This window comes from Dermacentor variabilis, chromosome 4 (assembly GCF_050947875.1).
Source record: "Dermacentor variabilis isolate Ectoservices chromosome 4, ASM5094787v1, whole genome shotgun sequence".
Lineage (NCBI taxonomy): Eukaryota > Metazoa > Arthropoda > Arachnida > Ixodida > Ixodidae > Dermacentor > Dermacentor variabilis.
The window spans coordinates 211,924,737-211,952,414 of NC_134571.1; the positions used below are offsets into that span (position 1 = coordinate 211,924,737).

Below are 27,678 nucleotides of genomic sequence, written 5' to 3' on the forward strand. Positions count from 1 at the left end.
GTTATTCTTGCTGCACTCCCGGACACGTCGCCCGATATTGCCGCCGTCAGCCTCAAGCGTTCGGCGACGCCTCTCGGCCCTTCCAGTACGGCAGCCAGCCCTTTCGCCAATACGCCACTCCTTCCCCCCAACCGTATGCTCGTGCTGACCTTCCAGAATTTCCTTCGCATCGCTCGCCATCCCCTCGCCGACGCTTGCTCTCCCCAATGACCCGCACCACCTGACCAGGAAGACTGAACGTCGCAGTTCACGAGGCAAGAACGGCGCCCCATCCGAACTGCCTAAGTCCTCACGCCTGTCCTGCTAACGTGGTCGAAATTTGTGTAGAAGGTGTTCCTGCATTCGCTCTTGTGGATACCGGCGCAGCCGTTTCTGTGATAGCTGCCAAACTGTGCCATTCACTGCGCAAGGTGACCATGCCGCTTTCTGGACTGTCGCTTCGTACGGCAAGCGCGCAGCATGTCACTCCGCAAACAGCCTGTACTGTACGTGTGCTTATTCACGGCATTGTTTACATAGTCGAGTGTATTGTTCTTCCCACCTGCTCGCATGACGTCATCCTCGGATGGGACTTCTTATCCCGTCATAAAGCCGTGATCGACTGCACACGCGCCCAAGTTGAATTTTTCCCTTGTGATGCACCCTTGCACGAAGATTGTGACCGCCCTTCTAAACTTACCGTGCACGAGGACACAGATATTCCACCTGGCTCCTTCGCTCTCGTACCCGTCTCCTGCGATGCCATCACTGATGCAACGGTCCTCTTCACACCGTCCGACGTCTTCATGAGCCGTAAATCTCTCCCACTACCCTTCGCAACACTTGACATGGCCGGCGGCTGCAGCAATATATACTTTTGCAATCCCCTCTGTGCGCTTATTACATTGCTTGTTGGTGAATGCCTTGGCTTCGTGGAACTCCTCGACTCTTCGTCTTTGGTTGACGTCGCCGGAGACTCTTTTGATGTCGACTCCGGCCAGTCATCTTCGATTTCAGCGCTTGAGGAGACGTCAAGGGATGCATTCTCGAGTGCCATCGCCGATACCTTCACACCTGCCGAACGCGCCGACCTTCTTGATCTCCTGCACCACTTTAGAAGTTTATTTAACGTTTCACAACCTCACTTGGGCCGCACGTCGGAAGTGCAGCACTACACTGACACCAGTTTACATCAGCCGTTACGTCAACGACCGTACCACGTCTCTGCCGAAGAGCATCGTGTCATTACCACCCAAGTCGAGGATATGCTGCGCCGTGACGTTATTCAACCTTCGCACAGTCCCTGGGCATCGCCTGTCATTCTCGTTCACAAGAAGGACGGGTCTATTCGCTTTTGCGTCGACTACCGTCGGCTAAATAAGGTAACGCGGAAAGACGTCTATCCTTTGCCGCACATCGACGACGCCTTCGACAGTCTTCAGGGAGCAGAATTCTTCTCGTCCCTTGACTTGCGTTCAGGGTACTGGCAGATACCAATGGCTGCAGCCGATTGCCAGAAAACCGCATTCATTACGCCTGACATATGAATTTAACGTAATGCCGTTCAGGCTTTGTAACGCCCCTGCCACCTTTGAACGACTCATGGACAACACGCTGCGTGGCCTCAAGTGGTCCATATGTCTGTGTTACCTCGACGATGTCATGGTTTTCTCGCCTGATTTTCCGACTCACCTGCTCCGCCTCAGACTTGTTTTGACCTGTCTAACGAACGCTGGCCTCCAATTCAACCTCAAGAAGTGCCGCTTCGCCGCGCGTTGGCGATGTGGCTGCGCCGCGAGGCGCATCTTCTTCTTCACACATGATACTGCACAAAGCAAAAGCATTGTTTTTTTCTTACACGCAAGGATGGAGTCACAGTGGAGCAACATAGGTTGAGCAGATATGCAACCAATGCATCAGTGCGGCTGCTCTACCACTGTGCTGGGGCCTTCTAGTCAGCTCTGCCGGTGACAGTGTGGCAGCTTGGTTGTTCGTATCATTCACCAGGGCACGAAAGGCAGTTTCAGGGTGTCTACCAAGTTGACACTCCCAAATTCCCTGAGTTTTCCAGGTTTTCCCTGAGTGCCTTTCCAATATTCCCTGAGTGACACAGAACTTTGTTTTATGTCAAGACGGGCTCCCTACATCATGTCGCCCAAAGGTATCACTCTCAAGCATGTTAGAAAATAAAAAAACAACTTAATCCAATTTGAATAGCAAGGGGTAGTGTTTATTTTATTCAAAAAGAAAACAGAAGGGAGGGGCTAGTAAAATGCACAGCGAATAAAATATATTCAAAAGAAATAGTAAAACCCATTGCAAACTGAGTTGAACATTCTCAAATACAAATCAAAAAGATGCACACAGAATATTTTCGAATATGAACTATTTCTATCAACTGATAGCAAGCTAATCGGTATGAGGCCTGAACTTTATCACAAGTGAGCTTCTCTCGCAACAGCTAGTAAATCAACCTCAACAGTCCTGACATACTCTCAGCCCACGCACAATGCCTCAGTGTTGCGTTTCACCGTTTGAAAGAGTTTTTTTACTTGGATGAGGGACACCTGCATCTCGGTGTCAGCCAACACTTTGCTTTTAGAGTGCAAGCTCCTTCAAAAAAGTGGCAGCATGCTTCCTTTCCGGTTCATTTCTCAATGCGTAGGTCCTTTGTCTTCTTGTCCTTCTTCGGCTGCGCGTTCGCCACGCGGACTATTTGAAGCATCCTCTTAGACAGTTGTGCAGTCGGCGTCCGATTTTCCGGACTCCATAGGGGCCGCGAAAACGTCCGAAAAAATGAATGCATGTTATTTACAGCCATTAAGGGCTCAAATCGCCACAGGCACGCCCGAAAAGGCTCTGAAGGCCTGCCAGTACACTAATTAGGCATATCGGTGCTCGTACTGTGACAGAAGATGGCGGGTGCACGCGTGTATAATTAAGGCATACATACTGTGTCCCATGACAGTTGCCCCTTCCTACACTTGTTATGCTTCACAGCGCAACATTACTGTAATGAGGTGAAGTTGACTTTCGGGAACCGGCATTACGCAACGCGCCGTGCTTTCCGAACTTTGAAGCCAATCGCGATGACCACAAAAGCGGTGTCGGTGCCATTGCTAACAGCGACGAATTCTTTCAATGAAAAACATGGTACAGAAGGGGCAAGAAGCTTAATACCGAACGTCGAAGCAGCTAGGCCTAGCACTGCTGCGGTGGTGGCTACGGCTAGAGTGTACTAGAATGGGGGAGTGGGTCCAGTGGAGGCCCCGACAAGCGGCGAGGTTGAAGCAAAAAACATTGAAATTTGCGGCGGCGCTGCAGTCGCCTTCTTCTGACGTTCCGGCCAATCCGGTGCCTCGACGGCCTGGCGGAACCACGCCTACCGACGGTGGTTACGGCGGCGCCCAGCTGTCGTCTGCTCGACGCACCGCCGTCTCCTGAACATGCCATCGTGCTTGTGTTTATTTCGTCATTTTGTAATTGATTTTTGTACCACGTATGTAAAAATAGAATACAATAAAATTACTGCTTTGCCATGAATTGAGGTTCCTCGCTTTTGTCAAACAATGCCGTCTGCATGATATCTACGCGCGCAGATGGCCCTCGCAAATGTGTTATGGTTTGTCTCGTAACTCGGCGACTTGACACAGTGTTCGAAGAATGAGAGGATGAGCACACTTCGGCGAAAGAACAACTGTTGTGTAGTGGGTTGCATAACCGTATACAGTAGATTGAAAGGTCAGGCCAAGCTCTCGCTCTTCAGAGTCCCTAAAGATGAAGAACGGCAACGCATGCAGGAGCTCATTCTTCACCACACCGATTGGCCCTTTGGAAGACACCGACTCCATTCGCGAGCTGCACTTTGATGCAAAGTACATACTGAGGCATTATGTACATATCATTGAAAGCCAGGAAGTATCTACACAGCGTGGAAAGCCTGCGCTTCAGTCTGTTGCGGTACCCACAATCTTTTGCTGTATTTTCAGGATTATCTCCACGAGCAGCCTACACCCGAGCACGCTCCGTCATTCAAATTAGAGGCATGTGTCAATGGAAACCTGCGCGAACTCAAAGACATAGACAACTGATAACATGCTTCCTAATCCAAGCAAATATATAAATATGTGTTTTGCTTTATTCACCCAGAAGGTCTGGAAAACCAACTACATCTCAGGCGTATATGACGCATAAAAATAGGGAAGAAAAAGGCTATTCCGTAAATATTTTCAAAACCCACAATTAACCTACAAAAAAAATTTACTGCACGTAAAGAGTAATGTGACCCATATAGGCTCCCTAAATCTCAAATTGCTGCCGTTATTAGGGCATCGGGGAAATTTTGTTAGCATTCAATATATCGCCTTGAGAAAGGAAGAGAACAAAGGTTTACCAATTTCTATTTAACACCTAATTATGTCACACAGTTCATTGATTCCTGTAACTCATCCCATTACTGCACATGATCCCCATTTCTTCGGAATATCAGCTATGCATTTCGTTTTCTCATGACACAGTGAAACACGCACATAAGGTAAGGAAAGCAAACTGCAAACGCGATCCATCTGACTGCGTGACTCCAGCTAATCCAAGCACGGTCATCCTCGAACGCAACTGCAACGCTGCGCTCGACCGCGGCCGTGCTTCTGTTCGGCACGCTCTCGAACTGCCGCCGCCGTGGCCTCCGCCGCGCGCGGGGGCGTGGCCTCCAGAAGAAGGCGATGGTGGCGCCCTCTTGATTTTCAATAAAAAATGCCTCAGCGCGGAGCCCTCGTTGGACCCACTCTCCGAATCTAGTACACTCTACTACGGCTGCCAGCGGATCTGCGTGCAAGTGTACCGGTTCAAGGCAGCGATGCTATCAAAATGGCGGCGGTTGTGGCTTTTATTATTGCCGTTTCGGACCTGCGGTCACGGCAAAAAGTCCGGGAAATCGGACAGCAAAGGGTTCTTGCGTCCGAAAGTTCAGACATTCTTATACAGTGACCCTATGGGGTACGTAGTGGTGCCGCGAAGCCGTCTGAATTATCTGGCGTCCGGAAAATCGCTAGTTGACTGCACTCTGGCAACTCCTCCAGCCGAGGACGCGGCGTCAAAGACAATTCGTTACGATTCCTCTCTGTTACTCGGGACAGCATTACTGTGACTTTGGGTTCCTTTTTGATAAAACAGCAGCTAATTTTTCCCTGACAGAAGCCGAAATTCCCTGAGTTTTCCCCGAGTTTTTCCAGACTACTCAAAATATCTGCGAATTCCCGGTTTTCCCGGTTGGTAGACACCCTGCAGTTTAAAACATTCAAAATTTACCATATTAAAAGCTGATGTACTTGGGCTGGGACTTCTGAAACATTCGTATCATTCTGAAATTCGTGTCAAACGTGATTATATCATCGAGATTCTACTGCAGAGGGCACCTGCTGTGCAATGTAAGTCTTAGATGCCATGGTCTGGGATTTGTGTCGTGTCCACCAATCACAAGATGCCCACACGGTCTGTTTAGGTGCTGTTTAAAGGCTCTTAATAAAAAAATGAAGCCAATTACCTGCCCTGCAGCATTGCTAAGATTACTTGATGGTACTCCATTTATAATCAATTTCCAAAAGCGACATTTCATTTAAGTCGGCCGCCAAGGTCCATTAATAAGTGGTACGGCAGAAATCATCTGCTTCGCTCATAAATTACGAGCAACGGTGGTTAAGAAAGAGTTAAGCTGCAGTTCTCAAGCTAAGCTCGCACCAGCCCTCAGGCTTGGTAGCAGCAACTGCAATGCAGCTACGGCACAGAGGCAAGCCAAGGGAAGTGGGGAAGGCTGGCGCACCTTGCTCTCTGGCTGTGGTGGTGGGAAGGGCGTGTACTCGCCCTTGATGCGCTGTTTCTTGGGCTTCTTGCGCTTGGACAGCGTCTGGGCCTTGAAGTGCGGTAGGAAGCGTTCCCAGTTCTCGTTGCACAGCTTGGGGTCCTTGGCCAGCTCGCGCTTGATCATCAGGGCCTGACATTGGGACAGCCGTGCAACAGAGAAGTCGTCATGTCATACAAACCGTGTGACAAGTCACGACACCTTTTGATGCCCTTGCAAGAGCATCATTTTGATACGGCTGTCTTCAACAGTAACTTCATAACGTCTAGCACGTGGAATCGGACACTGTTCATATCTTCCGCAAACATGACACCGAGAACGCCGTTATGTTCATATAAGTTGGTTCACGTGCCATGCTCATGTCCACAAAACATATGAACAGTCCTGCACGAAGTAATGGAAAATAGGGAGCTTAAATGCTTTGGAACCAATGCTGCATTTACATTTATTTCCACCATTTTTTCGTCGATTCCTGTTAGAAACGATTCCTGTTAGAAACAATTCCTGTTAGAAAAATAATTTGCCCATGAAAAAGGTAAGGCAGAGAAAAAAACCTTCATCGATAAATGAAATGTGAAGGGCAAACAATAACGCACAAAAATGCAAAGATTAAGCTCACAAATATTATTTAATGACACAATTAGTTTTTAAGACACAGAAAATGGTGTATCCCACATTGCAGTTCTAATCAAGCAGGCATTCTACAATGTTGCCACTAACTCGTCTTATGCAGCAGTTCCAAACTTCCAGAAGCTTTTGGCCGCCTGGCAACGCACAAAACTAACCATGCTGCTGAATGGGAACCTAAGGTTGAACAGGTTTAACTTGACCCGAGCGTGTGACCTATCAGCTTTTGAACAAGGCCTGTGAGAGAGATCAGCCCACCTTGATGTTGTAGACGGGGTGGATGTTCTTCATAGTGTCTTCCACTATCTTGCGAACCTGCACAGGTTAAGTATATTCTGTGTCACAGAGGGCATATGACCCTAAACTGGGAAATCATGCAGTGGGCACAATACCCTGGTAAAGCCCACATCAAAATTATAGCACTGATAGGTAGACTGGAAGCTGAGCAAGGTGACAGGGACTCAACGTTCAAAATATGGCAGGCATACGAAACACAGACACAAAAGGATCGACAACACAAATGTTGATTATTACCTAGAAGGTCGCACTGAGGTGGAAAAAAGGAGCTTAAAGGCTGCATTTCATCTGTATTGTTTGTTTCTTTACATATATATTTTTGACGCCATTTTCTCTCTGTGTTTTACGTATAACACCTTGCACCAGGCAATAAAATTTCAGTTGGCAGTAAGCACTTGTCTTCCTTTTTCTTGCGTCCCTTGTCCCTGCTTCGTGCTGTATCACACAATCTAAAATGGAAAGCCAACTGGCCCAAACCATCACCCTTAAAGGCCAACTGCAATGAAATTTCGAAGGGCATAAAAAGCCTACTTTAGGATAATGTAGACATAAAGAAGCCTCTGTGCAAAATTTGAAATTTTAAATAGGAGTAAAAGAGTCACGAACAGCTCACAGAAATAGCTGCTTTTATTGCCAAAACCGAAAAAATTTTTTTTTAATGCTGCCATTATCGTTCATCAGAAGTGACGCATGACTTAAGGCATGCAGCTTCTCAGCATGACAACCCAAGATAAGGCAGTCCCTGCGGCTTAATGCAGCACGCTGAGAATTTTCGAAGGCAGCGTGCCGGCACTTACATCATAGCAACAAACGCCAGGTGCAAGCGTCGTCTGCTTAGGGGCTGTTTCAAGGGGCCCCGTGACCCTTCCATAACTGCCCAGTTCTGCACCACAATGTGTTCCTTGCATTATCCCGAGGTCAATGCAAAAAGAATTACGAAAACTGACACAGTATTACAAAACTTATTCAACAGACAAATTCGAAATAAAAGGAGATGACAGAAAGAGGCATTCCATTTCATATAAGCTTTCACCCAACTGTGGCCTCCCCACAACATGCCGGCCACGCCAGTACTGAATGTGGTGGCACCATCTAGTTAAGCTGCCTGCAAATGCACTCTTCGAAGCACAGTAAATTATCTAAAGAGCCATCAGATACTTGTTAATATATACGAAATTAACTTTACACACTCGGGGTGCCTACTAAATTACTTAATATATATATTCCCTGAATTTTCCAGGTTTTCCTTGATAACGTCAATAAAGTTTCCTGAACATTAAAAAGGAAAGCTTGGGAACCAATACAGAGGCACAATTCACAAAGAGAATTCCACAAACAGAATAGGTTAAACAGTTTACTGCAGCACCAAAATGAGATTATGAGCACATTTATTCACTGTAGAGCGTCAATTTCCTCCTGGAGAAGAGAAGCCTCATTCTGTGCTCCACTGATGAGCCTTTGCTTCTTTTTGTTGGAGCTACTTGATGTAGGTGGTCACCCTTTTTCATGCTTTGCTCAGCCTCAAATGCATACCGCCTGCCTTGCTTCTTTTAAAGCAAAGCTTTCTTCGCCTCTTCCTTGGACTTTTGTGCTGCTGCTGTGTTCTTGAATGCCCATTCGCAGGGTGCTTCAGAGCGTGCACATACATGGAAAGAGCCTGGCAGAAAGGAAAGTTGACACAAGAAACTTGTTTGGATCTTTCCGTCGCGTGACATGTGCACAATGCCCTCTGGGGCTCCCTGGGTGTTGCCACATTAGGCTCTTGACAACTGTGATTATCCACGACTCCCCGCAAAGGCATTGCAGAAATTGCAGCACTTACCGTTAAACTAATGTGCAAGTACAGAGAGGACGTAGATAGAACTCTAGAGAGGAAGGGGGAGAGAAGGCGGAGAATGGGTAGAACCGACGCAGTCACGTAACGAGTCAATAACAGCCTTGCCACTCTCGCAGTTCCCATACAGGAGGAGAGGGTGGGAGAGGGAAAAAGATGACACGAGAAGGCAAGGAAACTGCGGCTGCGGGTAAATTGAAGGCACAGGACGGTGCGCTTCTGCTATTTCTGAAAAAATATCATCATCATCAGCCTAGTTACGCCCACTGCAGGGCAAAGGCCTCTCCCATACTTCTCCAACAACCCCGGTCATGTACTAATTATAGCCACATCGTCCCTGCAAACTTCTTAATCTCAACCGCCCACCTAACTTTCTGCCGCCCCCTACTACGCTTCCCTTCCCTAGGAATCCAGTCCCTAACTCTTAATGACCATCGGTTATCTTGACCATTGGTTATCGGTGGAAAAATAAGCACCGTACAAATGTGTCAAGCGGACAAATGATGCAGGGCATGCAGATGCAAAGCCCCACTAAATCATCGTAGGGTCTGTGCGACACTACAGAAGGCGCATGCCGAATCAACACTTCTGTGCCTGCTGCAGTAGCTTGACCACTGCTCGAGGTTGCGGATTCAATCCGGGTCTTGGCGGCCACATTTCGATGGGAGCAAAATACAAAAACGCTAGTGCACTTATTTAGGCGCACATTAAAGGACATCATGGTGTGAAAATTAATCCGGAGTCTGCCACTATGACGTGCACCTCCTAATCCGATTGTGGTTTTGGTACGTACAGACCCATAATTCAATTGAAGTTTAACACTTCTGCCACAATGAGATGTGTCATGTGAGGCAATGATAATGCTCAACCCTCTCAGAGATTATGTATAATGGTGCACACCAATGCTTCAAGCAAACATGTCTCCCTGTGTGTTCGGTGGACTACGCAGACAAACAGCAGTGGTGTACACAAGGTAACGCTTAATATCAACTCCCCACTCTTGTATTGGACTAAACGCTTAATATAAGCTTTCATCATCAACATCACCGCTAATAATCGTCGATCAAAGCAACCAGCACAGAAAGCCTTGCTTACATCGATTCCCATAGTGCGTGGAATCCGCATATTTTTTCTTGAGGTCCTCCTTCCACACAGATTTCACCACATACCATTTCCACCATACTGTCTATGTCAACACTGGCTATACCACCTGCTGCTGAAACTCCATCATACACTATTCTCTGGGCAATCAGAGATTCTTCTTTCAGGTTCTCTACGAGGCACTCTTTATTTACAGAAAAGCTGCTTTCAACGACAGCATTGCCACAGGACATGGTGAGGATGATCTTGACAAAGATAAACAACTCCCTATGGTTTCGTGAGCAAAGCCCAACCCACAAGGCGTACGGTCTCTGTGCCGTACCACCAAAGTTCTTCAGAAGTAGCTCTGCAGAGTTCAGCGAACACACTTGCACATAGGATTGGTGTGCCAACTCTGCTTCCAAGCCATTCAGCCACTGGTGCTCTGTGAGTATTTCCAGCACAAGTGCTTGCTTTAAGGATGAAATACTTTTAGCTGCTGTTGTGGGCAATCTTCAAGCGACCTTGAACCAAAAGCCAGAGCCGTTATCTGGGCGCTCAAACGAAAACATCCGGGCATGTTTGCGAGAACAAAACGAGATCATCCGGGCAACCAGTCAAAACACAAGATAATTCAGTCTCTGGCCCCCAACCCTTTGTACAGGACCGTAGTAATCATAGGCTACTTACTGCCCACAAGTCCCAAAAAATACTGCTTCCAAGTTCTTCACAATGCTTGTTCACAATATCACTCAAGCTGTAACTTCTAGTATGCTGAAGTTTTACTTGCCATTTACAATAGTGACATTCAAAAGCCAGATACAGGGCACTATACATTCAGTTGTCATCTTTTGGCACTGAGCACAAGTTCGAAGGCGTGGGTTTTGCGTCCTCTCGAGAGATAGCACCATGCTGCGTAGTGCCTCCTTCAGGCACTTCTACCTATTGCGGTTATGGTGTTACGCTGCTAAGCATGATGCCACGGGATCAAATTCCGGCTGCGCCAACTGCATTTTGGTGCAGGCAGATTGCAAGAACGCTTGTGCCCCATGCATTGGGAAAGCGTTAAAGATCCCCTGGTGGTTAAAAGTAATCCGGACTACCACACAACGCCGTACCGCAAAATCAAATCGTGGTTTTGCACATGAAACCACAGAATTCAATTCATTCTCTTTCTATCTGGGCAGTGCACTCTGTCTCCCTGGCATCTTTTGCTGCCTGTCCTGCATCCTTCAGCCAGTTTTTGTCTTCTAGCTGGGCAGCGTCCACATGGACCAGTGCACAGTATGGCGTGGTGTGGTGGGGTGTGACATTGTGAACATGCACTACACCCATTTTAAGATTGTGCCTAGTATATTCTCCAGTCAATCTCCTTTGCCAGTTGCCATTTCATGCTTCTACTCTCGAATACGGAAGAGCCAGCAATTTTTAAGCGTGAAATGCTTCAGCTCCTGTTGTCGGCGACCTTCAAGTGACCTTGAGCCAAAAGCCAGAGCTGTTATCCGGGCACTCAAACGAGAACATCCGGGCAAGTTTGCGAGAACAAGGTAAGATCCGGACAAACAGTCAAAACATAATGTAGTCTCTGGCCCTCAACCCTTTGTACAGGTCCACATTACATAGGCTAGTTACTGCTCAAAGAAGTTTAAAAAAAAATTGCTTCTGAGTTCTTCACCGGAAGTGCTGAGAATTTTAACCAACTTTCGTGAAGATCGAGACATTCACATTATATGGGCACCCACACACTTGTCCCTTCCTGGGAAAGAAATAGCACGCAATCTGGTGCAAGAACTGACAGGCCAAGCAGGTGACACGCAAATATTGGGAACGGAGAGCGACCGGATGACCAGCTTTAACGAGATCACCAAACACTATAAATTCGGAAAAGCCAATTTCCCCCCAGCACACTCCTCGCTAACCTATACGGCAAGCTATGGCATGGCAGCTCTTACAAACAGATACATATCCGAACCTGGTGGCCTACCACCGCTACTACCCGGACTTTTACACAGATAGATGTAGCTTCTGTCAAGAAAGGGTGGACCTACAACTTATGGTTTGAGCTTGTCCTCAGACACCGACACAGAATAAAATACACAACACCAGAGAGGAGTGGGAGACCGCGTTGCTCAGCTGTGCACCGGAATACCAACTTAAAGCAATCCAGCAGGCCTACGATGCCGCCAGAGGCCAAAGGCTTGAGGCCATCATCTAGGTCTCAAACCTGCTGTCCTAAAATAAAGTTTATTCCTCCTCCTCCTCCTCCTCCTCCTCTGAGTTCTTCATGATGCTTGTTCACACTATCACTCAAGCTGTAACTTCCAGTACATGGAAGTTCTATTTTTCCAACCTCTACCGAGAAGGCGCAGTCCGGATCCAAGCAACTTGTTCCTATCATTAGCTTATAGTTTAGAGGTGACTTTTCCATAATCTTCTGCGAGTACACCATCAAAAAAGAAATGCATTCCTTCTTGAAAGTAAGCAGTGCAAGTGGAGATGGCTTTGCAGCTTTTCAAAGTTCGTTTTCACCAACATCAAAACCAATAAACCATGAAACTGACATCAAAAGCTTTGACAGAAACGATGTTCTTGGGCTTCACCAAATCTATTTTAAAAAGCAACTTGAAGGGCATGTCAGCAGTGTTCAAAATTTCTTGTTTAATGATCTCTCCCAACAGCGAGCATAAGATGCTCGCTGTTGCAATGCTGCAGAAAGGAAGGCAACCATCAGATTGTCAGTCTAAAATTCGGCCTGGAATGGCTTCAATTCCTCGGCCACTGATGGCATGAAAGCCAGTTTTGCCAGAAGCATTGCGTCAGCTACTATCATCTCAACTGTGGCATAGCTGGTGCATGTTGGCTTGCTCTTGGCTTTAGCTGAACACACCACATACTTTATCAAGTTTGGTACAGTCAAACCCGGCTATATCGAACTCCTAAAAAAATGCCTATCAGTTATATATAGAGCATAATTCGATATAAGCCTGCTAAATAATTGGATGTCATAAAAGCACATACCATTTGTAAAATCACTTTATTGGTGAAACTAGCTTAGTTTAGCATGAAATGGTCCTGCATTTTCTTCTGCTTGGGCAATTTCGCTGCCTTTGACATACACACTACTCCACATTGACTAAGGAGCCGGAGCAGCTGAGGCCGCAACCTTACGCATTCGCGCAGAAGCACCGGACTAGTGCAAGTGCACCAGTCACCTCAGAGGACGTGGGCAAAAAACAGTTGTTGCTTTCCTCATTGTGCCCAATTTCACTTGTGCTGGGTGCGATGTCTACAATGTAGTCTTCGTTTTGGGACTCTCCCGTGTTCACGACACCATCATCTGCACTCACAAACTCGTCCACTGCTGATTCGTCAAAAGCTTCCGGAAATTCTGACAGCTCGCTCCAAATTTCGGAAACACCGGCAACGTCTTCGTCGCATTCATCATAATTTAATCATCACAGAGTACACGGAAGCCTGCATGGCTGAAGCAATTTCGGGTGAACCACTTGTATACAGCCGTGCGTCTGCGTCGGGCGCTACGGGCACTGGGTTGAGAGTTTGGCCACTTTAGCCCTAATCTCGCCCCTTATTCCATATAGTTAATATACCTTATTCTTCACAATCATGCTGAGAGTGCTCCTCGGAATCTTGCATGCTGCAGGGACATCCGACTGCTCACCGCATTCGACCCGATTTATGATTTCGAGCTTCACGACGAAAGGCAAATTTTGCCGCTTCATCACGGCAACACTGCGAGAGAAAGCTCACAAGGCGCACACACAATAGACAGCTTTAGTATAGCGTACACTATACCATTGGGTACACTATAATATTGCAGGTCGTCACTGCGCATGCACAGAATGCTAAACGACCCATAGTGTATAGCGTACGCACGCTATTTCTCAGATTTAGCGTTAGCGTATTTGCGTGGTTTGCAGAGATTGTGTGAAACATGGCGGCGGTCCCGGCTACCGACTTCGAATTGCATTTGGCATTGCTCTTGTAAAATGTACTTCGTTCGTAGCAACTGATTGTGTAAACGGCTTTCGCTTAGTCTCAGGCCACTTCGACGACAGAGTGTTATGGATAACCTTGTGGTGGTTTCGAGATCGCTTCTTGTTTCGAACAAGTTGAAGCCTAATGAAAGAAACATTCGAGATGTCAGCGCCACCTATCGCTACAGTCGGGAAATAGCCGAAACAACGGCATATGGCCTCTGAGATCTGAGGATCACGCCGGCCAACTAAATCTAAAGAATGTGCGCTGCTTAGCGTACGCTATACTATAGCGCATAGCGCAAGCTATAAGTTGCCTACGCTAAACTAAAACTGTCTAATGAACCAGAAAAGCAGCGAGACAACTCGCACTTTCCCCATCTTGTACTATGAGGGCACACAAGCCTCTGATTGGCTGTCTGAGCAAGCGCTGCGGGCGGGCGGGCCAGGATAATTTTTTGCAGGGCGGTATCGATGGCTCGCCCGGTCACGGTAGGGAGAGCGGTTGGATGAAGCTGCGCCGCTGGGTTTTTTCGCCACCACGAAGGAAAGCCAACTTCTGGGGGCACTTTTCCACCGCTTGACGTTCAATATATCGGGAGTCGCTGCTATTTTTGTTCAATGTATGCATAATTTTTGCTATATATACTCATTGTAACTATACCGTATGTAAAGTATGTTGACAAACGGCATGGACGCTGAAAGGTAATTTCGCCCCAGAGTTGTGGGAGGTCGCCATTTTCGTTCGCCGAGAGTAAAGCCAGCCGGGCGCTTCGGTAATGAGTCGGAAGGCGCTCTTTGGCGGCAGATGGCCCGCGCCGACACCTCGGGACATCTTAACCTGTCGCGCGTGCGGTCTTGAAACGTAGGAAAGGGTGCGACGTTGGGGGCCCTTTGGCCCGGAAGCGCGGACGGAGGCGCCCTGCCTGGGACGGACCACGGGCAGAGCGTCGTTAGGGTGTCAATGGGCACGCTGGGGGTACAAAGGGGCAGCTTAAAGCCAGAGGGATCGGTGACCCGATGCGCGGTCTCTTGAAAGGCAGGCTGGCACCCGAGACAAATCCATCTCTGCACTTAGCTTTATGGGCCCGCCGGAGGAGACGAACCATGCACAAGACGGCATGGTGAATCGGTGGGTGCACTTCGGCAGAGGTACCTTTTCCGGCACGCAGTGCGCGATGGTTTTAATTAAGGTGCGAGGATGGGGCGACGCAGATGGTCGTTTCCCGTAAGTGTTCGTCAAAGTGTCGGGAGGCTTTTCCATATATGTCGCGGAGACGAAACGGTTGGGATGTTATTTGTTTATTTGTTGTTTGGTGGTTCCTTTCTCTCCCTCTATCTCTCTGAATGTTCCGAGGAACGCAGAGAGAGGGTGAGAGAAAGAGAGTGTCCAATGAGTGACAGCCCAGTTGACCCAATCAGGTCATTGGGGTGTCGTGATTTGCCGTGAGGGGATTCGGGAGGAGCAACTGAAGGGTTAAAACCTGGCTCCCGACCTCTCACGGTGGTTCCGGGCGCAGGAAAGGTGCTCTGCACTTTCGGCTCTGCCGAGTTAAGGCGCCGGTTCCAGTGTAACCCAAGGGTCTTGACGTACGAACGGTGCTACGCACTATCGGCTATGTCGAGTTGATACGTCAGACCCACTGTAAATAGCTGTCAATGTAAATATTCTGTACATAAAGTTTATTCTCCAAGTGCAACGGCTATGGCGTCCCATCTCTGATGGAAGGGGAGAAACGACGACAGCTGAAGAAAAGTTTTCTACCAAGTCAGCTGGTTACGCCAGCTTGGAGGCACTCTGTGCCACGAAAGTAAGAAGAAGGTAAAGAAAATTTACTCCGTACGAAGACATTGTTCGATATATAGAATAAATTGATGTAAACGGGTTCAATATAGTCGGGTTCAACTGTAGTATACTTACTTGAAGAGCTCTTGAATCCACGATGCTGTTTTCAAGCCATCGAACCACACATAATTTGAGAGGAAACAATGTGCTTGCTGTGATGCGAGTGTATTCAGCACGGCACACTGGAACACTTGAAAAGGTTATAAATGCTACCCAAGAAGACTACCAAATTCCAGCCAGTTGCTGCATGGCCTGTTTTTAAGGCACCATGGACCATGTGCAAGCCACAGCTTCAAATGTCCAAGATTTGTCCCTGTCATGACAACTGGGTTCTTCCTTAAGGTATCTAAGAAATTTGAAGTTCACATCTGGCCCATCCATTGACAGTTGCAATATTTTGTGCTTTATATCCTCTATGGCTTTCTTGAACGTAAATGTTAGGTCTTCAGAACAGGAGAAAACATGAAGTCAGATACTGAGCTTTTACAGTAGCATCAGATGAATCCCAGTATCTGAACAGCACATCCATTTGTTCTTTCTGCGCTACTTCGTTTAGTGATTCATTGAATGCTACAGCTGTAGCAAGAGCTGATGGCAGCTTCTTTTGAAAGAATGACATGATTCTGTAACAGATAGTATCCCCATTGTACTTCTGTGGCAATTTCACAAGACTGGAACATTAATGGAAAGGGCGGCACCGATGATGCCATGGAACGGAGGGATGCATGAGTCCTTACAGCATTCACACACCATATGATGTCAGCCTTCGCAACATCTTTCTTCAATAGAAAGTCACATACCAAGATGGGTGCAGGAGCTGATGTAGCAGGAGGCAACGATGAGGGGCCTGCTCTCCTCGCCCCTTTGTCGATGTTCATTGCAGTTGACAGGGCTGCACTACTTAACTTAACAATAGCCACTTTGTGGGCCTTCATGGCTTTCTTATGCTTTATAGCGTGGCTAGACATCACGGTTTTTCTCATGTTGATTAAGTAAAATGTCTTGTGGCACACTATGCATTGTGCGCTCTATAGTACACCGTTGGGCACAGGCTTAACCCAGCTTGTGAAGTCGGATACATTGGCATTAGTCCAGGTAGCATTGAACAAGCCTTTCATTGACTGTGACATTGTCGCTTTCGAGTCTCTTCAAAAGCTGCTCAGAGAAGCTCCCCACAAAAAACGATAAAAATGCCCCAGCCACGAACAAAGCACAGCATACACAAGCACACCCACAGGCATGCCACAGATTATATATGGCATTACTCATCCAGTGATTATGATACCAGTTGCATTTTAGACCCTTTGCAGTAGGTAACTGGCACCACTTAGTGACAATTAAAAAATGCAAGGACACCTAAGCACTTATGAGTTGTGAATGTGAAAGCATTAATGTCCAATTGAATGCCGCTGAGTGGTCCTTCAAGCTATGAACTCCTCACAGGCAAGCAAGCGCGTTGAGAAGCTTGGCGCACTTTCATTTGGCCTTACGAAGGCGCAGTTATAATGCGGGCATGAGCTTGCACAGACAAGGAACGGGCGGATAACACAGGCTTCCGAGGGCGAGAGCAAGGGTGACGTGGCATTGCGGCAAAGCCCTCTTGCCTCACACAATACTTGCCACACCAACACAGCAGCAGGTGTTCACATTCTCCGCTCTTCTCCGTTGAGGTGTGCTCATGCCGTTTCGTTGCAGCCAGTGGCAGTGGTAGCTTAGGTGCCATTTTGCTGCTACAGACAATAGACGCGAGGCTTTTTTCTCAGTCAGCCATTGGACGCTTTCGCAGCAAAAACTGCAGAGAGTTATGATGCATCGAGTCAGGGATCTGCAGCGCAATCTCAGAGGTCATGCGTAGCAGCGCCATTGCTGTACACAGCCTCCGAGATCTTCACAATGTTCGTGACAGTCTCAGACGCTGTGTGCAGCAACGGCGCTGCTGCACGCGGCATCCGAGATTGTGCAGCAGAATCTGTTCATCGCTGCATCAATCTTACCAGCCACTTTCCCGGATTTGGTCACATTTTTTTGTAATTTCCCTGACAATTACCGGAGTTTTACAGACATATGGAGAATCCCTGATAATTCCCAGTTTTCCCTGTTGGTAGACACCCTGACACTGTGACACTGTTCACACGTACTTGCTAAGTGCAAACATTTACTTTTTGCATTATATTTCAAGTGTTGACCGTTGGTGAGTGCTTCTAGTGTCGGTGGCAAACAAAATTAATTTGTATTGCACAAATGGATGTCCTCTTTATAGATTTAAAAAGCATAAAACACGTTTTTATTTTTAATATCATTGTATGTCCAGCATAAACATGCACAGCATATTTTTTACACCTAACCAAAATGAATAGCATAATTCACACGCCTTTGCCTCACATGTGCTGCCAGAAATTGTAGATTTATGACACTGCTGTTGACATGGAAACTGATTTCAGAAGCAAATTAAAAGATCAAATGCCCCATTTCAGCAATTTCACTGGTGCCAGAGGCATCGTCAATTTCTATATGTAGTAGTAACCAGGGGTGGGTGAACATCTGAACTCTTGAATATGAATCGAAAGTTACACACTAACTATTCATATCATGTGAAGCAAACAAACAAAGACACCAAGGAAAACATAGGGGAAATTACTTATACAAATTGAATTAAAGAAATGATACATTAATGACAATGAAAGTGGATGAAAAAACAACTTGCCGCAGGTGGGGAACGATCCCACATCTTCGCATCGTACGCGTAATGCGAAGATATGGGATTGTTCCCCATGCACTTTCTTGGGTATTTCACAAAAACTGATTATTAAAGTCTGGTTATGGTTCACGGTCTGCTGAGCAAAGTACAGAAAATTATCAGATGCGAAGCAATGAGAAGAGTTTTGGAAGCAACGCAGCAACAAAATAGGTAATGCAAGCTTTGTTTTCAGTTTCACAGTGAAACGCTACATAACATAAGTGACTTTAGCTTGTAGTCTCAGGTTTATTGTTTTTCGAAGTCTCTTCATATATGAGTTTTACCAGTTTTATATTCTGCGCTACAACGAATCCTTGGCTATAAATGGTGACGTTTTCCTTGCAAAGGGCCTTATTACATGTATCGATAACACACCAGTCCAGTCTTTATGCTGCTTTTTGTTTTTCTTTTTTCCAAACTTCTGATCTATTTTGGCAACCATTTTATTTAGTATTTTTGGAAAGCTTAGTCATATAGCAGCCATTCATTCTTGGAAAGCTTACTTGCAACCAGTGTCTAAAGATGCTGAGAGGCTTTTCATGCAGTTCTTTCAATGACAATTAGTAATCTCGCATTTGAAACTGATTCTAACTGTCCCTGAAAGCTGCATTTTATTCACTGGTAAATACAAGCGTGGTTCCTAATTATACATATCCAACTAAATATTACTGAGATAAATATGTGAGCTTAAGTCTGACTAATCAATGTTTAATTTGATAATTGAATACTTACTATTTGTATTCGATTCATATTCAAAAAGGTTTATATTTGCTTACCTCTCGCATTAAGCAAGTGTGGAATAAAAACATTGCATGATTTGTGGTGCAGGGCCCGTTCAAAGCCTGCTAACAAGAAAACTATTAAATTGCAGCCCAACGGCATTGCCAAGATTGGTTTAGTGGTGCATACTGCTCATTCATAATAAATTAATTTAGCAAAGAGAAATGCTGTCACAGCTGCTTGTTTTGTGAGTATCATATGTTCCTGTTTGACGAGTTGGCACTGCCTTCCCTAGATAATGTACAGATGGTTTTCTTGCCTTCCTTCTTTTCAGCTGATGGTCAGCATTTGCACTGTCTTTTTTGTACTCGAGGTTCTGTATGCCTGCTTTTACAAACCATGCATACAAATGCTTTCGACTGCCCCCTACAGGCGGTGCCAGAAGTCTGTGGTAACGCTGCCTTGGCAGCAGCTAGCTTACCCTGAGATGAGGGCAGTGCCACACTTTTTTCTTAAACACCACGCAAGTTATTATGCAATGTGTTACACTGAACGGTCCGGACCAGCAAAAGCAATCTCTCTGCAATATTTCAGTAAGAACATAGCAGTGGTAAGCACAAGATCACTTCGCTAGACTTTAATGAGGAAAACACATGACCCTGTTTACCCCCCACCTACCTGTCAAAATCTGAAGTGGAACTTAATCACAATCTGCAAATAGAGTGAGCGAGTGCACAAGTTTGCCTTGATGACCAAAGGGGCAAAATAAGCAGAGGAGACTGAGAGTTGTCAAGACAATTGAGCTGTGGTTTCACAACTAGCCTCAACCTACATCCAGGAACACCCTTCTGAACAGTGAGCAGGACTTCAATATTACAAGAACTACCCAAGGCTCGTTTCCAGCTTTGTACCATGTTTGCAAAAATCTGTAATGGAACTTTGGTTCGTTGCAACTGCTTCACAGCTGTTTCTTTGTAGTCCCTATATCGGCATGCTGCATCCACCACAACAGGGTCTGAAAAAGCACCGTTTCCATGTTGAGCAACTTGGGTTTTGAAGCCTAACAGAGTAACTATTCTCTCTTCCCCGTTTTCCAATGTCCCTGACAGCACGACTGTGTGACTGCAGTGATCTCAGTTTCATTACAGATGTTTGACAGGAAGTCACTAAAAAGGTGGGACACTCCTGCGTAAGATAAAAAAGAAAAGAAATTTGACAGTGCATCCATGCTATGATGGGTGTGTACTTGGTGATATCTTTTATGATGTTATGATGATTATTATGAGGAGTGGCACATATCCCCCAGCACATGCCCAGTGTTGGCGTGACACCAAAATGGTTAGATCCGAACATAGATAGATACCGAAAAGTGCATGAAGTATCTTGAGATTGCCATCTGCAATAAATTTGAGAAAAAGAAATGTAGAAACAAGCCCTCACATGCTGCAGCCCCTTGTAGGGTCCAAGCGCAGCGACTGTGTTGCCCTGCACCAGGACGTAGCAGTTGGTCAGCAGCTCGATGGCCTGCATCAGTGAGCAGAAGTGATGTTATGCAATGCATCTGGTCAATGAACACGGGGCAACGGTGGAAGGCATGAGGTGTGCGTTGAGAATGCACCTGTCCGTTTAGTAGCACCAAGTCTCCAGTATGCCTGGTTGCAAAGAATTCCCATGTAAATATCGAGAAGCAAAAGCGCCTTGTTTCCTTTTTACTTGTGTACCTAACGTTTGCACTTCAAGATGAGCCGGATAAGGCAATGACGATGTCAGCATGACATTAATGACATGCCATATTTACACGAATCTAATTTGCACCTTTTTCTCAAAAGATGAGTCTGAATATTGCCTGCCTGGTAGAATCGGATCCAAAACCAAAACAGCACTTACGACGTTGGCAGCAGCCTTCCATCAAAGCTGTCAGACACAGCATTATTGCCATTGAGAGACGGCGGCAGAGCACATTTTCTTGAAGGTTGCTGTAGGTTCAGGTTGTGCTCGACAACAATCGTTTTCAGAGATAGTGCCACTTTCATGAAATTTTGCGCAACTCATCACCGGATGCATCGACATATACGACCACCAGCACTTCTGCCGCCATGCCAAGCTTGCAATCTGCGCAGAGTGTCAGGAATGCTCTCAGCCACATATTTCGACAAGTCTGATGCTGGGCCACGTAAAAACTTGTGAAAGTGATACTACATGTAGTACTAGTATCTCTAAATGTGATGGCTCGAGCATACCGCCCTGTTTGCTTGGTATATGTGGCCAATGAAGTGTAAACAGCAATAACGATGCACTGATTTCATACGAGAGCTCACTTAAAAAAGTTTCGCTTTCATGAAAACTCTGCACATCTTCTTTTCTGATCGCAAACGTGGGGTCATACTATATATTTCTTTTATAAATCAGGCACAAACATTCTTCTCCATATTACATTCAGGTGCACTTTTATTTTCTTACTTTAAGCCTGGAAACATTTGGGTGCGTGTTAGACATGGGGGCACATTAGAATTGTGCAAATGCATTATCATCTCAAGGATGGGTGCTTCTACTTCATTCAACATACAATGAAGCCAAAGAATGCAAAGTGGAAATTAACCCTTTGAGGGTTGATTTCTTTCACCATATGCGACCATCCAGGGTCGATGTTTTTTTTACTGCAGACTCCAATTCTTCTAAGGGACTTATTTCGAAAAAAATTTACCATAATTTTTCTAGGCTGACCGTAAAGTGAGACAAAAATATTTTGCATTGGTATATATGCACTCTTCATTCATGAATAATAACAATAAAAAAGGAAATAGACTTATAAGAATAAAAAAATTTGATGCGTTACTATACACACAGTTCAAGGCTTTGAAAATGCACACACAAGAATATTTCGCAAGACTCGAATGTTCCTGCTCTTACACTAATATCTAAATCCATAGCGTAATCGAACTACGTAGGTGCACTCACTCAAGAAAACTGTGTGGTTGTGTGCCCATCAAAAAAGGAAAACGTATGACAAACTTCTGCTAAGCTTCATTTTATTGCCAACCAGAGGCAATTAGTTTTCACGAGTCTCAAGAAAAAAGAAAATGCAACGGAAAGCATGCATGGCAGCATCCATCCTATGCACACCCCTGTGAGCACTAAACGAGCGAGAAACAAGCAGCCGCCCTTTGAGCGATTAGTAACGAGATAGCCATCAGTTTTGCAAGTGCAAGAAGTCAAAACTGCCCACGGAACAAAACCCAAACTGCCGCCCGCCCGCACATGCGCCAATGCGCAAGAGGTAGTATATAGACGCACGGGAGCAAACTAGCTATAAAACAAACCATGCAACAAAAACCAAGAGAGGAAGGCGCGCAAAAAAAAATTCCCTGTATTCCCACATAGTGGGAATACAGGGAATTCAGGCCAATACTATCAGGCCAATACTACAGGCCAATAACTATCACATCAGTCATATACAGAGTAGCAATGCAGATGGTGAAAAAGAGAATGGAGGAATGGGCAGAACGTGAAGAGATCTTGGGAGAACTGCAGAATGGATTTAGAAGGAACAGACGGCTAGATAATAATTTATTTGTTATAACACAGTGCATAGAGATAGCGACAGCCAGGCAGAAACCGCTATGGATAGCTTTTTTAGACATTAGAGGAGCCTATGATAATGTAAACCCAGAAAAGTTATGGAGCCAGTTGAGGGAATATGGTCTAGATAGAAAGATGATTGAGTTCCTACAACAAGTTTATACAGATAATGAGGTAGAGATAACATGGGAGGGGGAAACTACAAAGCCAGCTAAAATAAGAAGAGGTCTCAGGCAGGGCTGTCCATTGTCGCCTCTGCTTTTTATGATTTACATGAGCCAAATGGAAAAGAGACTAGAACAGAGCACAATAGGAACTGACATAAGCTATATGCTGGAAGGGCAGAAGGTAGCTCAAGTACTAGCCGGACTGATGTATGCAGATGATATTGTACTGCTTGCTGACACCCGAGCAGGGCTACAGGAACTAATGAGCATATGTGGAGAGGAGGGGGGGAAATTGGGACTACAATTCAGTAGACAGAAGTCTGGGATAATAGTATACAATGAAGAAAGGGGGGAACCATTGGAAATACAAAGCACTAAGATTGATCATGTTGAAAAATACAAGTATTTGGGCATATGGCTAAACGAGGGCAAAAAGTACTTGGAAGAACAGGAAAAAATTATGATTGAAAAAGCGAAAAGGAACTCAGCTGTAATGAAACACAAGGCACTTTGGAACTATAATAGGTACGAGGTGGTTAGGGGCGTATGGAAAGGGGTTATGGTACCTGGCCTCACATTCGGAAATTCAGTACTGTGCATGAAATCGGAAGTTCAGGCATGCATGGAAACGAGACAGAGAAGTGTAGGCAGGTTGGCCTTAGGAGCACACGGGAACACCCCTAATGAGGGAGTGCAGGGGGACATGGGATGGACGTCATTCGAAGGTAGAGAGGCAATAAGTAAACGAAAATTTGAACAGAGACTCCCAGCACTGGATGAAAAAAGGTGGGCAGGAAAAGTATACAAATATCTGTACATGAAAAGTTTGAACACAAAGTGGACACTCAGAACTAGGAAGCTGAGGAATAGATACCTACAGCCGAGGGAGGGGGTCCAACGTGGTTCTAGTGTGGGAAAGGAGGTGAAGGAGACGGAAAGAAAAATGTGGGAAGAAAGAATGCTCGGAAAGCCAGCGCCATCAATGTATAGGTCACAAAAACAGGAGATTAAGAGAGAGCTCTTATTTGATAACTCGCGGGGCAGCTCACTATTATTCGAAGCTAGGACAGGGGTTTTGAGAACGAAAACATACAGGGCTAAATTTGAAGACGTGGACCTTCGGTGCACAGCATGCGGAACCGAAATGGAGACCACTGAGCATATAGTGCTGAGATGCACAGACCTTCGCCCAACCCTGGCAGAGGGAACAGTGGCAGATATGGAAGGGGCATTAGGTTTCCCCGGGGAACGAGGGCAAATAGACGTGAAAAGAGTGGCAGTAACGAAGGGGAGGCTAGAGGATTGGTGGAGGAAGTCAAGGGATAGATAATGTTTCCTCTACTGTGTTAGATAGGTATTTTGGGGGGAGGAGGGGAGTGAAAACTAGGTTAAGGAAAAGAGGATATAAAGAAAGGGGAAAAAGAAGAATAATAATAAAATAGGAAGGGGAGCAAAAGGCTAGGTGGCGCCAGCCGCCGCCCGTTACAAAGGGTATAGCCGCCATCCATCCATCCATCCATCCATCCAGACACCTCTTTTCAGGAGCACGAAGTCAAAATTTGTAACTCGGATAAGAAATCCCCCACGGAAAAATCCGACGAAACATTTTCATTCTCAACTTGTACAGCTCTCCTTCCGCTCATAAGCATAATCTCCGGTCACTACTAAATAGGGTCGCAACCGCTGCGAAATCGCAGCCCTTAATAGTCGCAGGAGATTTCAACGCTCCCCACCCGGCTTGGGGTTATGTAACACGAACAAAGAAAGGAGCCAACCTAGTTGCAGCGAGTACAGACCTAAACCTGACGCTGGTCTCGGACCCACGTTTCCCCACGAGGCTGGGAAACTCGGTAGCCAGAGACACGACCCCTGATCTCAGCTTCACTAGAAATGCTGTGGCCACGTGGTCCAACTTACAGGAGAACTTGGGGAGCGACCACTACATAACAGAACTCAGGATGGAAATAATAGCAGCTCCTCCCAAAATCTATAAATACACAGACTGGGACCTCTTTAGGAAAATAAGAGGTGAAGATGAGGCAGTATACGACACGTTCAGTGAACTGCCTGTACAGATACAAATGGATGTCGAGAAGGCCACCAAGGAAATAGTTACGGATTTTGATGCCCCAGAGATGGACGCAAGGTTAGCGCATCTCCTGGAAGCCAAGCGCTTTCTCCTCGAGAGATGGAAGACACAAAGACTCAATCGCAGGCTACGGAAAAAGATCGCGGAGCTCAATAAACTCATTGAGGAGCATTGCTCCGAACTTAATAAACAGCAATGGAGAGACGCCTGCTCGGCAGCGGATGGAAAAATACGCAAAGGAGGCAAATGGACCCTCTTTAAACATCTCTTAGACGATGGACAATCCAAATGTAATCAGAGACTAGTCATAGACCGATTAATTAATAAGGAAAAAATGGAAGGCATCTCAGAGGCCTCCATATTTCGGAAACTAGCAAACAAATACCTTCCAATTGGCCAAAGCCCAGGTTCTCCCCTCCCTCAGTATGAGGGCGCGCCTGCCCCAGAGCTGGACGTCCCCTTCTCGGAAGCTGAGATCAGGGAAGTGCTGCACAATTTAAATGGAAGGTCTGCCCCAGGCCCCGACGGAGTTACAAACCGGCTCTTAAGAAATTTGGACGACAAAGCAATTCAAGCTTTAGTGAAGGAGATAAATGAGGTATGGGAGGAGGGCGTTGTACCGGAGTGTTGGAACAAGGCCACAGTGGTCTTAATCCCCAAGCCAGGTAAATCACCCAGCTTGGAGAACCTCCGTCCTATCTCCCTTACTTCTTGCTTTAGCAAAGTAGCGGAACATGCAGTGCATAACAGGATATCGAGACATATTGAGCGCAACCAACTATTCCCGTACAATATGGTTGGTTTCAGGCCCTTGCTTTCAACGCAGGATGTCATGCTCCTGCTCAAAACACAGATAATCGACTCTCAAAGCAAAGATGTAAAAGGGGTCCTCGCACTGGATCTATCCAAGGCATTCGATACAATTGCACATGACTATATCCTTCAGGAGATATCGGCCTTGAACTTAGGAGTTAAATTCTTCTCCTTCGTTGCATCCTTCCTCGAGAGCAGGACGGCGGCCATAAAGTCGAGGCAATCAGTCTCGGAATATTTCACACTCGGAAACAGGGGTACTCCCCAAGGGGCAGTTATCTCACCCCTTCTGTTTAATATAGCAATGCGCAAGTTGTCGGAAAGCCTTGCAGCAATTCCTTACGTAGGTCATGCATTATATGCTGACGATATTACAATCTGGTGTCCTGGAGGATCGGAGGCTACGGTCGAACAAGCTCTACAGGAGGCTCTGGATGTTACAGAGTCTTTCTTGAAAGGTACGGGACTGGCACTCTCGCCTGGAAAGTCGGAACTCCTGCTGTACAGACAGGCTAGACGAGGTGCTAGGGGACTCAACCCACTCGATCAGGTGCCCATTAGCGTTCGTACCAGAGATGGGCACACCATCCCGAGAGTAGACTCCATCAAAATACTAGGGCTTTCAATAAACTCAAAGGGATGCAACGCTAAGACTATAGCCCACCTCACCACGAAAACTGAAAACATTATTAGATTAATTATGAGAGTGTCCAACAAGAAAGGTGGCAAAGGCGAGGATATACTCCTTAGGGCTCACCATGCTTTCCTCATCAGCCATGCCATTTACATAGTCGCGGCCCTCAATTGGACGAAAACAGAAATGGAGAAATTAGACACGCTTATGCGCAAAAGTATCAAAAGGGTGATCGGCGTGCCAATCACGGCTAGCACAGAGAAACTCATGACATTGGGAGTACACAACACAACTTCGGAATTAATAGAAGCACAAAGATCAGCACAAATTATTAGATTATCGAACTCCAAAGCAGGCAGAAGACTTCTGCATGCGGCAGGCCTCCGTCCTAGCTTCAATCAGGAAAATATCACGCAACTTGATATTCAGACAAGGAACTCCTTTATTGTAGACCCTTTTCCAAGAAATGTCCACCCCCAACACAATAAAGGTCGAAAGTTAGCGAGGGCTAGAACTTTCTTAAAGAACATATCCGGAACGGAGACCTTTGTTGACGCGGCGCGACACGCCAGTGCCAACAAGTTCTCCGTAGCCATAGTCGATGACAGGGGAGACCTCCTCTCGGCAGCCTCGCTGAAAACCTCCTCGGTCGATGTGGCGGAACAGGCTGCTATAGCTCTCGGATTACTGGACTCAAAACGCACTATGGTGTACACGGACTCCCGAGCAGCTGTTAGAGCGTTAGCATCGGGATGATAGCCAAAGAAGCAGCCAGGATTCTAAACGGCAAACACCCCTCTGACATTGTTCACCACATAGTCTGGTTCCCAGCTCACACGGGACCAGACGTATTACCGGGTCACCTGAACCCCAATGAGATAGCCCACGACCGTGCGCGAGGTTTCGTATGCCGCGACGGGATGGTGTCTCGGGAGAGTTCAGGAGAGCTCGTCCACAGTGATCCACTGGTTACTTTTCATGAAATCACCTCTCATTACAGAGGGAATAGGCAGAGTTTTCCTTTCCCCCATCACAAGCTCAACAGGCCACAAGCTAGCACGCTTCGCATGCTCCAGACGGGGTCTTACCCCTCTAGGGGCTTTTTGAACATCCTCCACCCGGACATCGATCCACTCTGCCCAGATTGTGGCACTGAATTTAGCTCATTAAATCACATGCACTGGCAGTGCCCTGTGTTACAAAATTTTAATACAAAAGAAGACTGGACGAAGGCCATCACAGACCCGAGACAGGACGTCCAGCTCCTGGCTGTCCAGAGGGCCCGTGAACGAGCGGAGAGGCATGGCCTCTCTGTTCCGACATGGGACTAGCCAACGGCTGGGTAGGGACCTGCAGGCCCCCGCTTAGCTCCTCAGGACCCCAATAAAGTCGTTTGCTGCTGCTGCTGCTGCTGTCCTTTCAGC

At 46.4% G+C, this 27,678-nt stretch overlaps 1 protein-coding gene across 2 annotated transcripts in view; it reads right to left on the bottom strand.

The window, feature by feature from the left end:
* dbe (KRR1 small subunit processome component homolog dbe) overlaps window positions 1-27,678 on the bottom strand; it is a 71,629-nt gene that overhangs the window by 19,794 nt on the left and 24,157 nt on the right. For both annotated transcript variants that reach the window (XM_075690896.1, XM_075690897.1), the window contains exons 5-7: window positions 20,413-20,496; window positions 6,722-6,778; window positions 5,798-5,968 (exon numbers count right to left, since the gene is read on the bottom strand). In XM_075690896.1, the coding sequence (XP_075547011.1) occupies window positions 5,798-5,968; window positions 6,722-6,778; window positions 20,413-20,496 (312 nt within the window). The remainder of the gene's footprint in view (window positions 1-5,797; window positions 5,969-6,721; window positions 6,779-20,412; window positions 20,497-27,678) is intronic.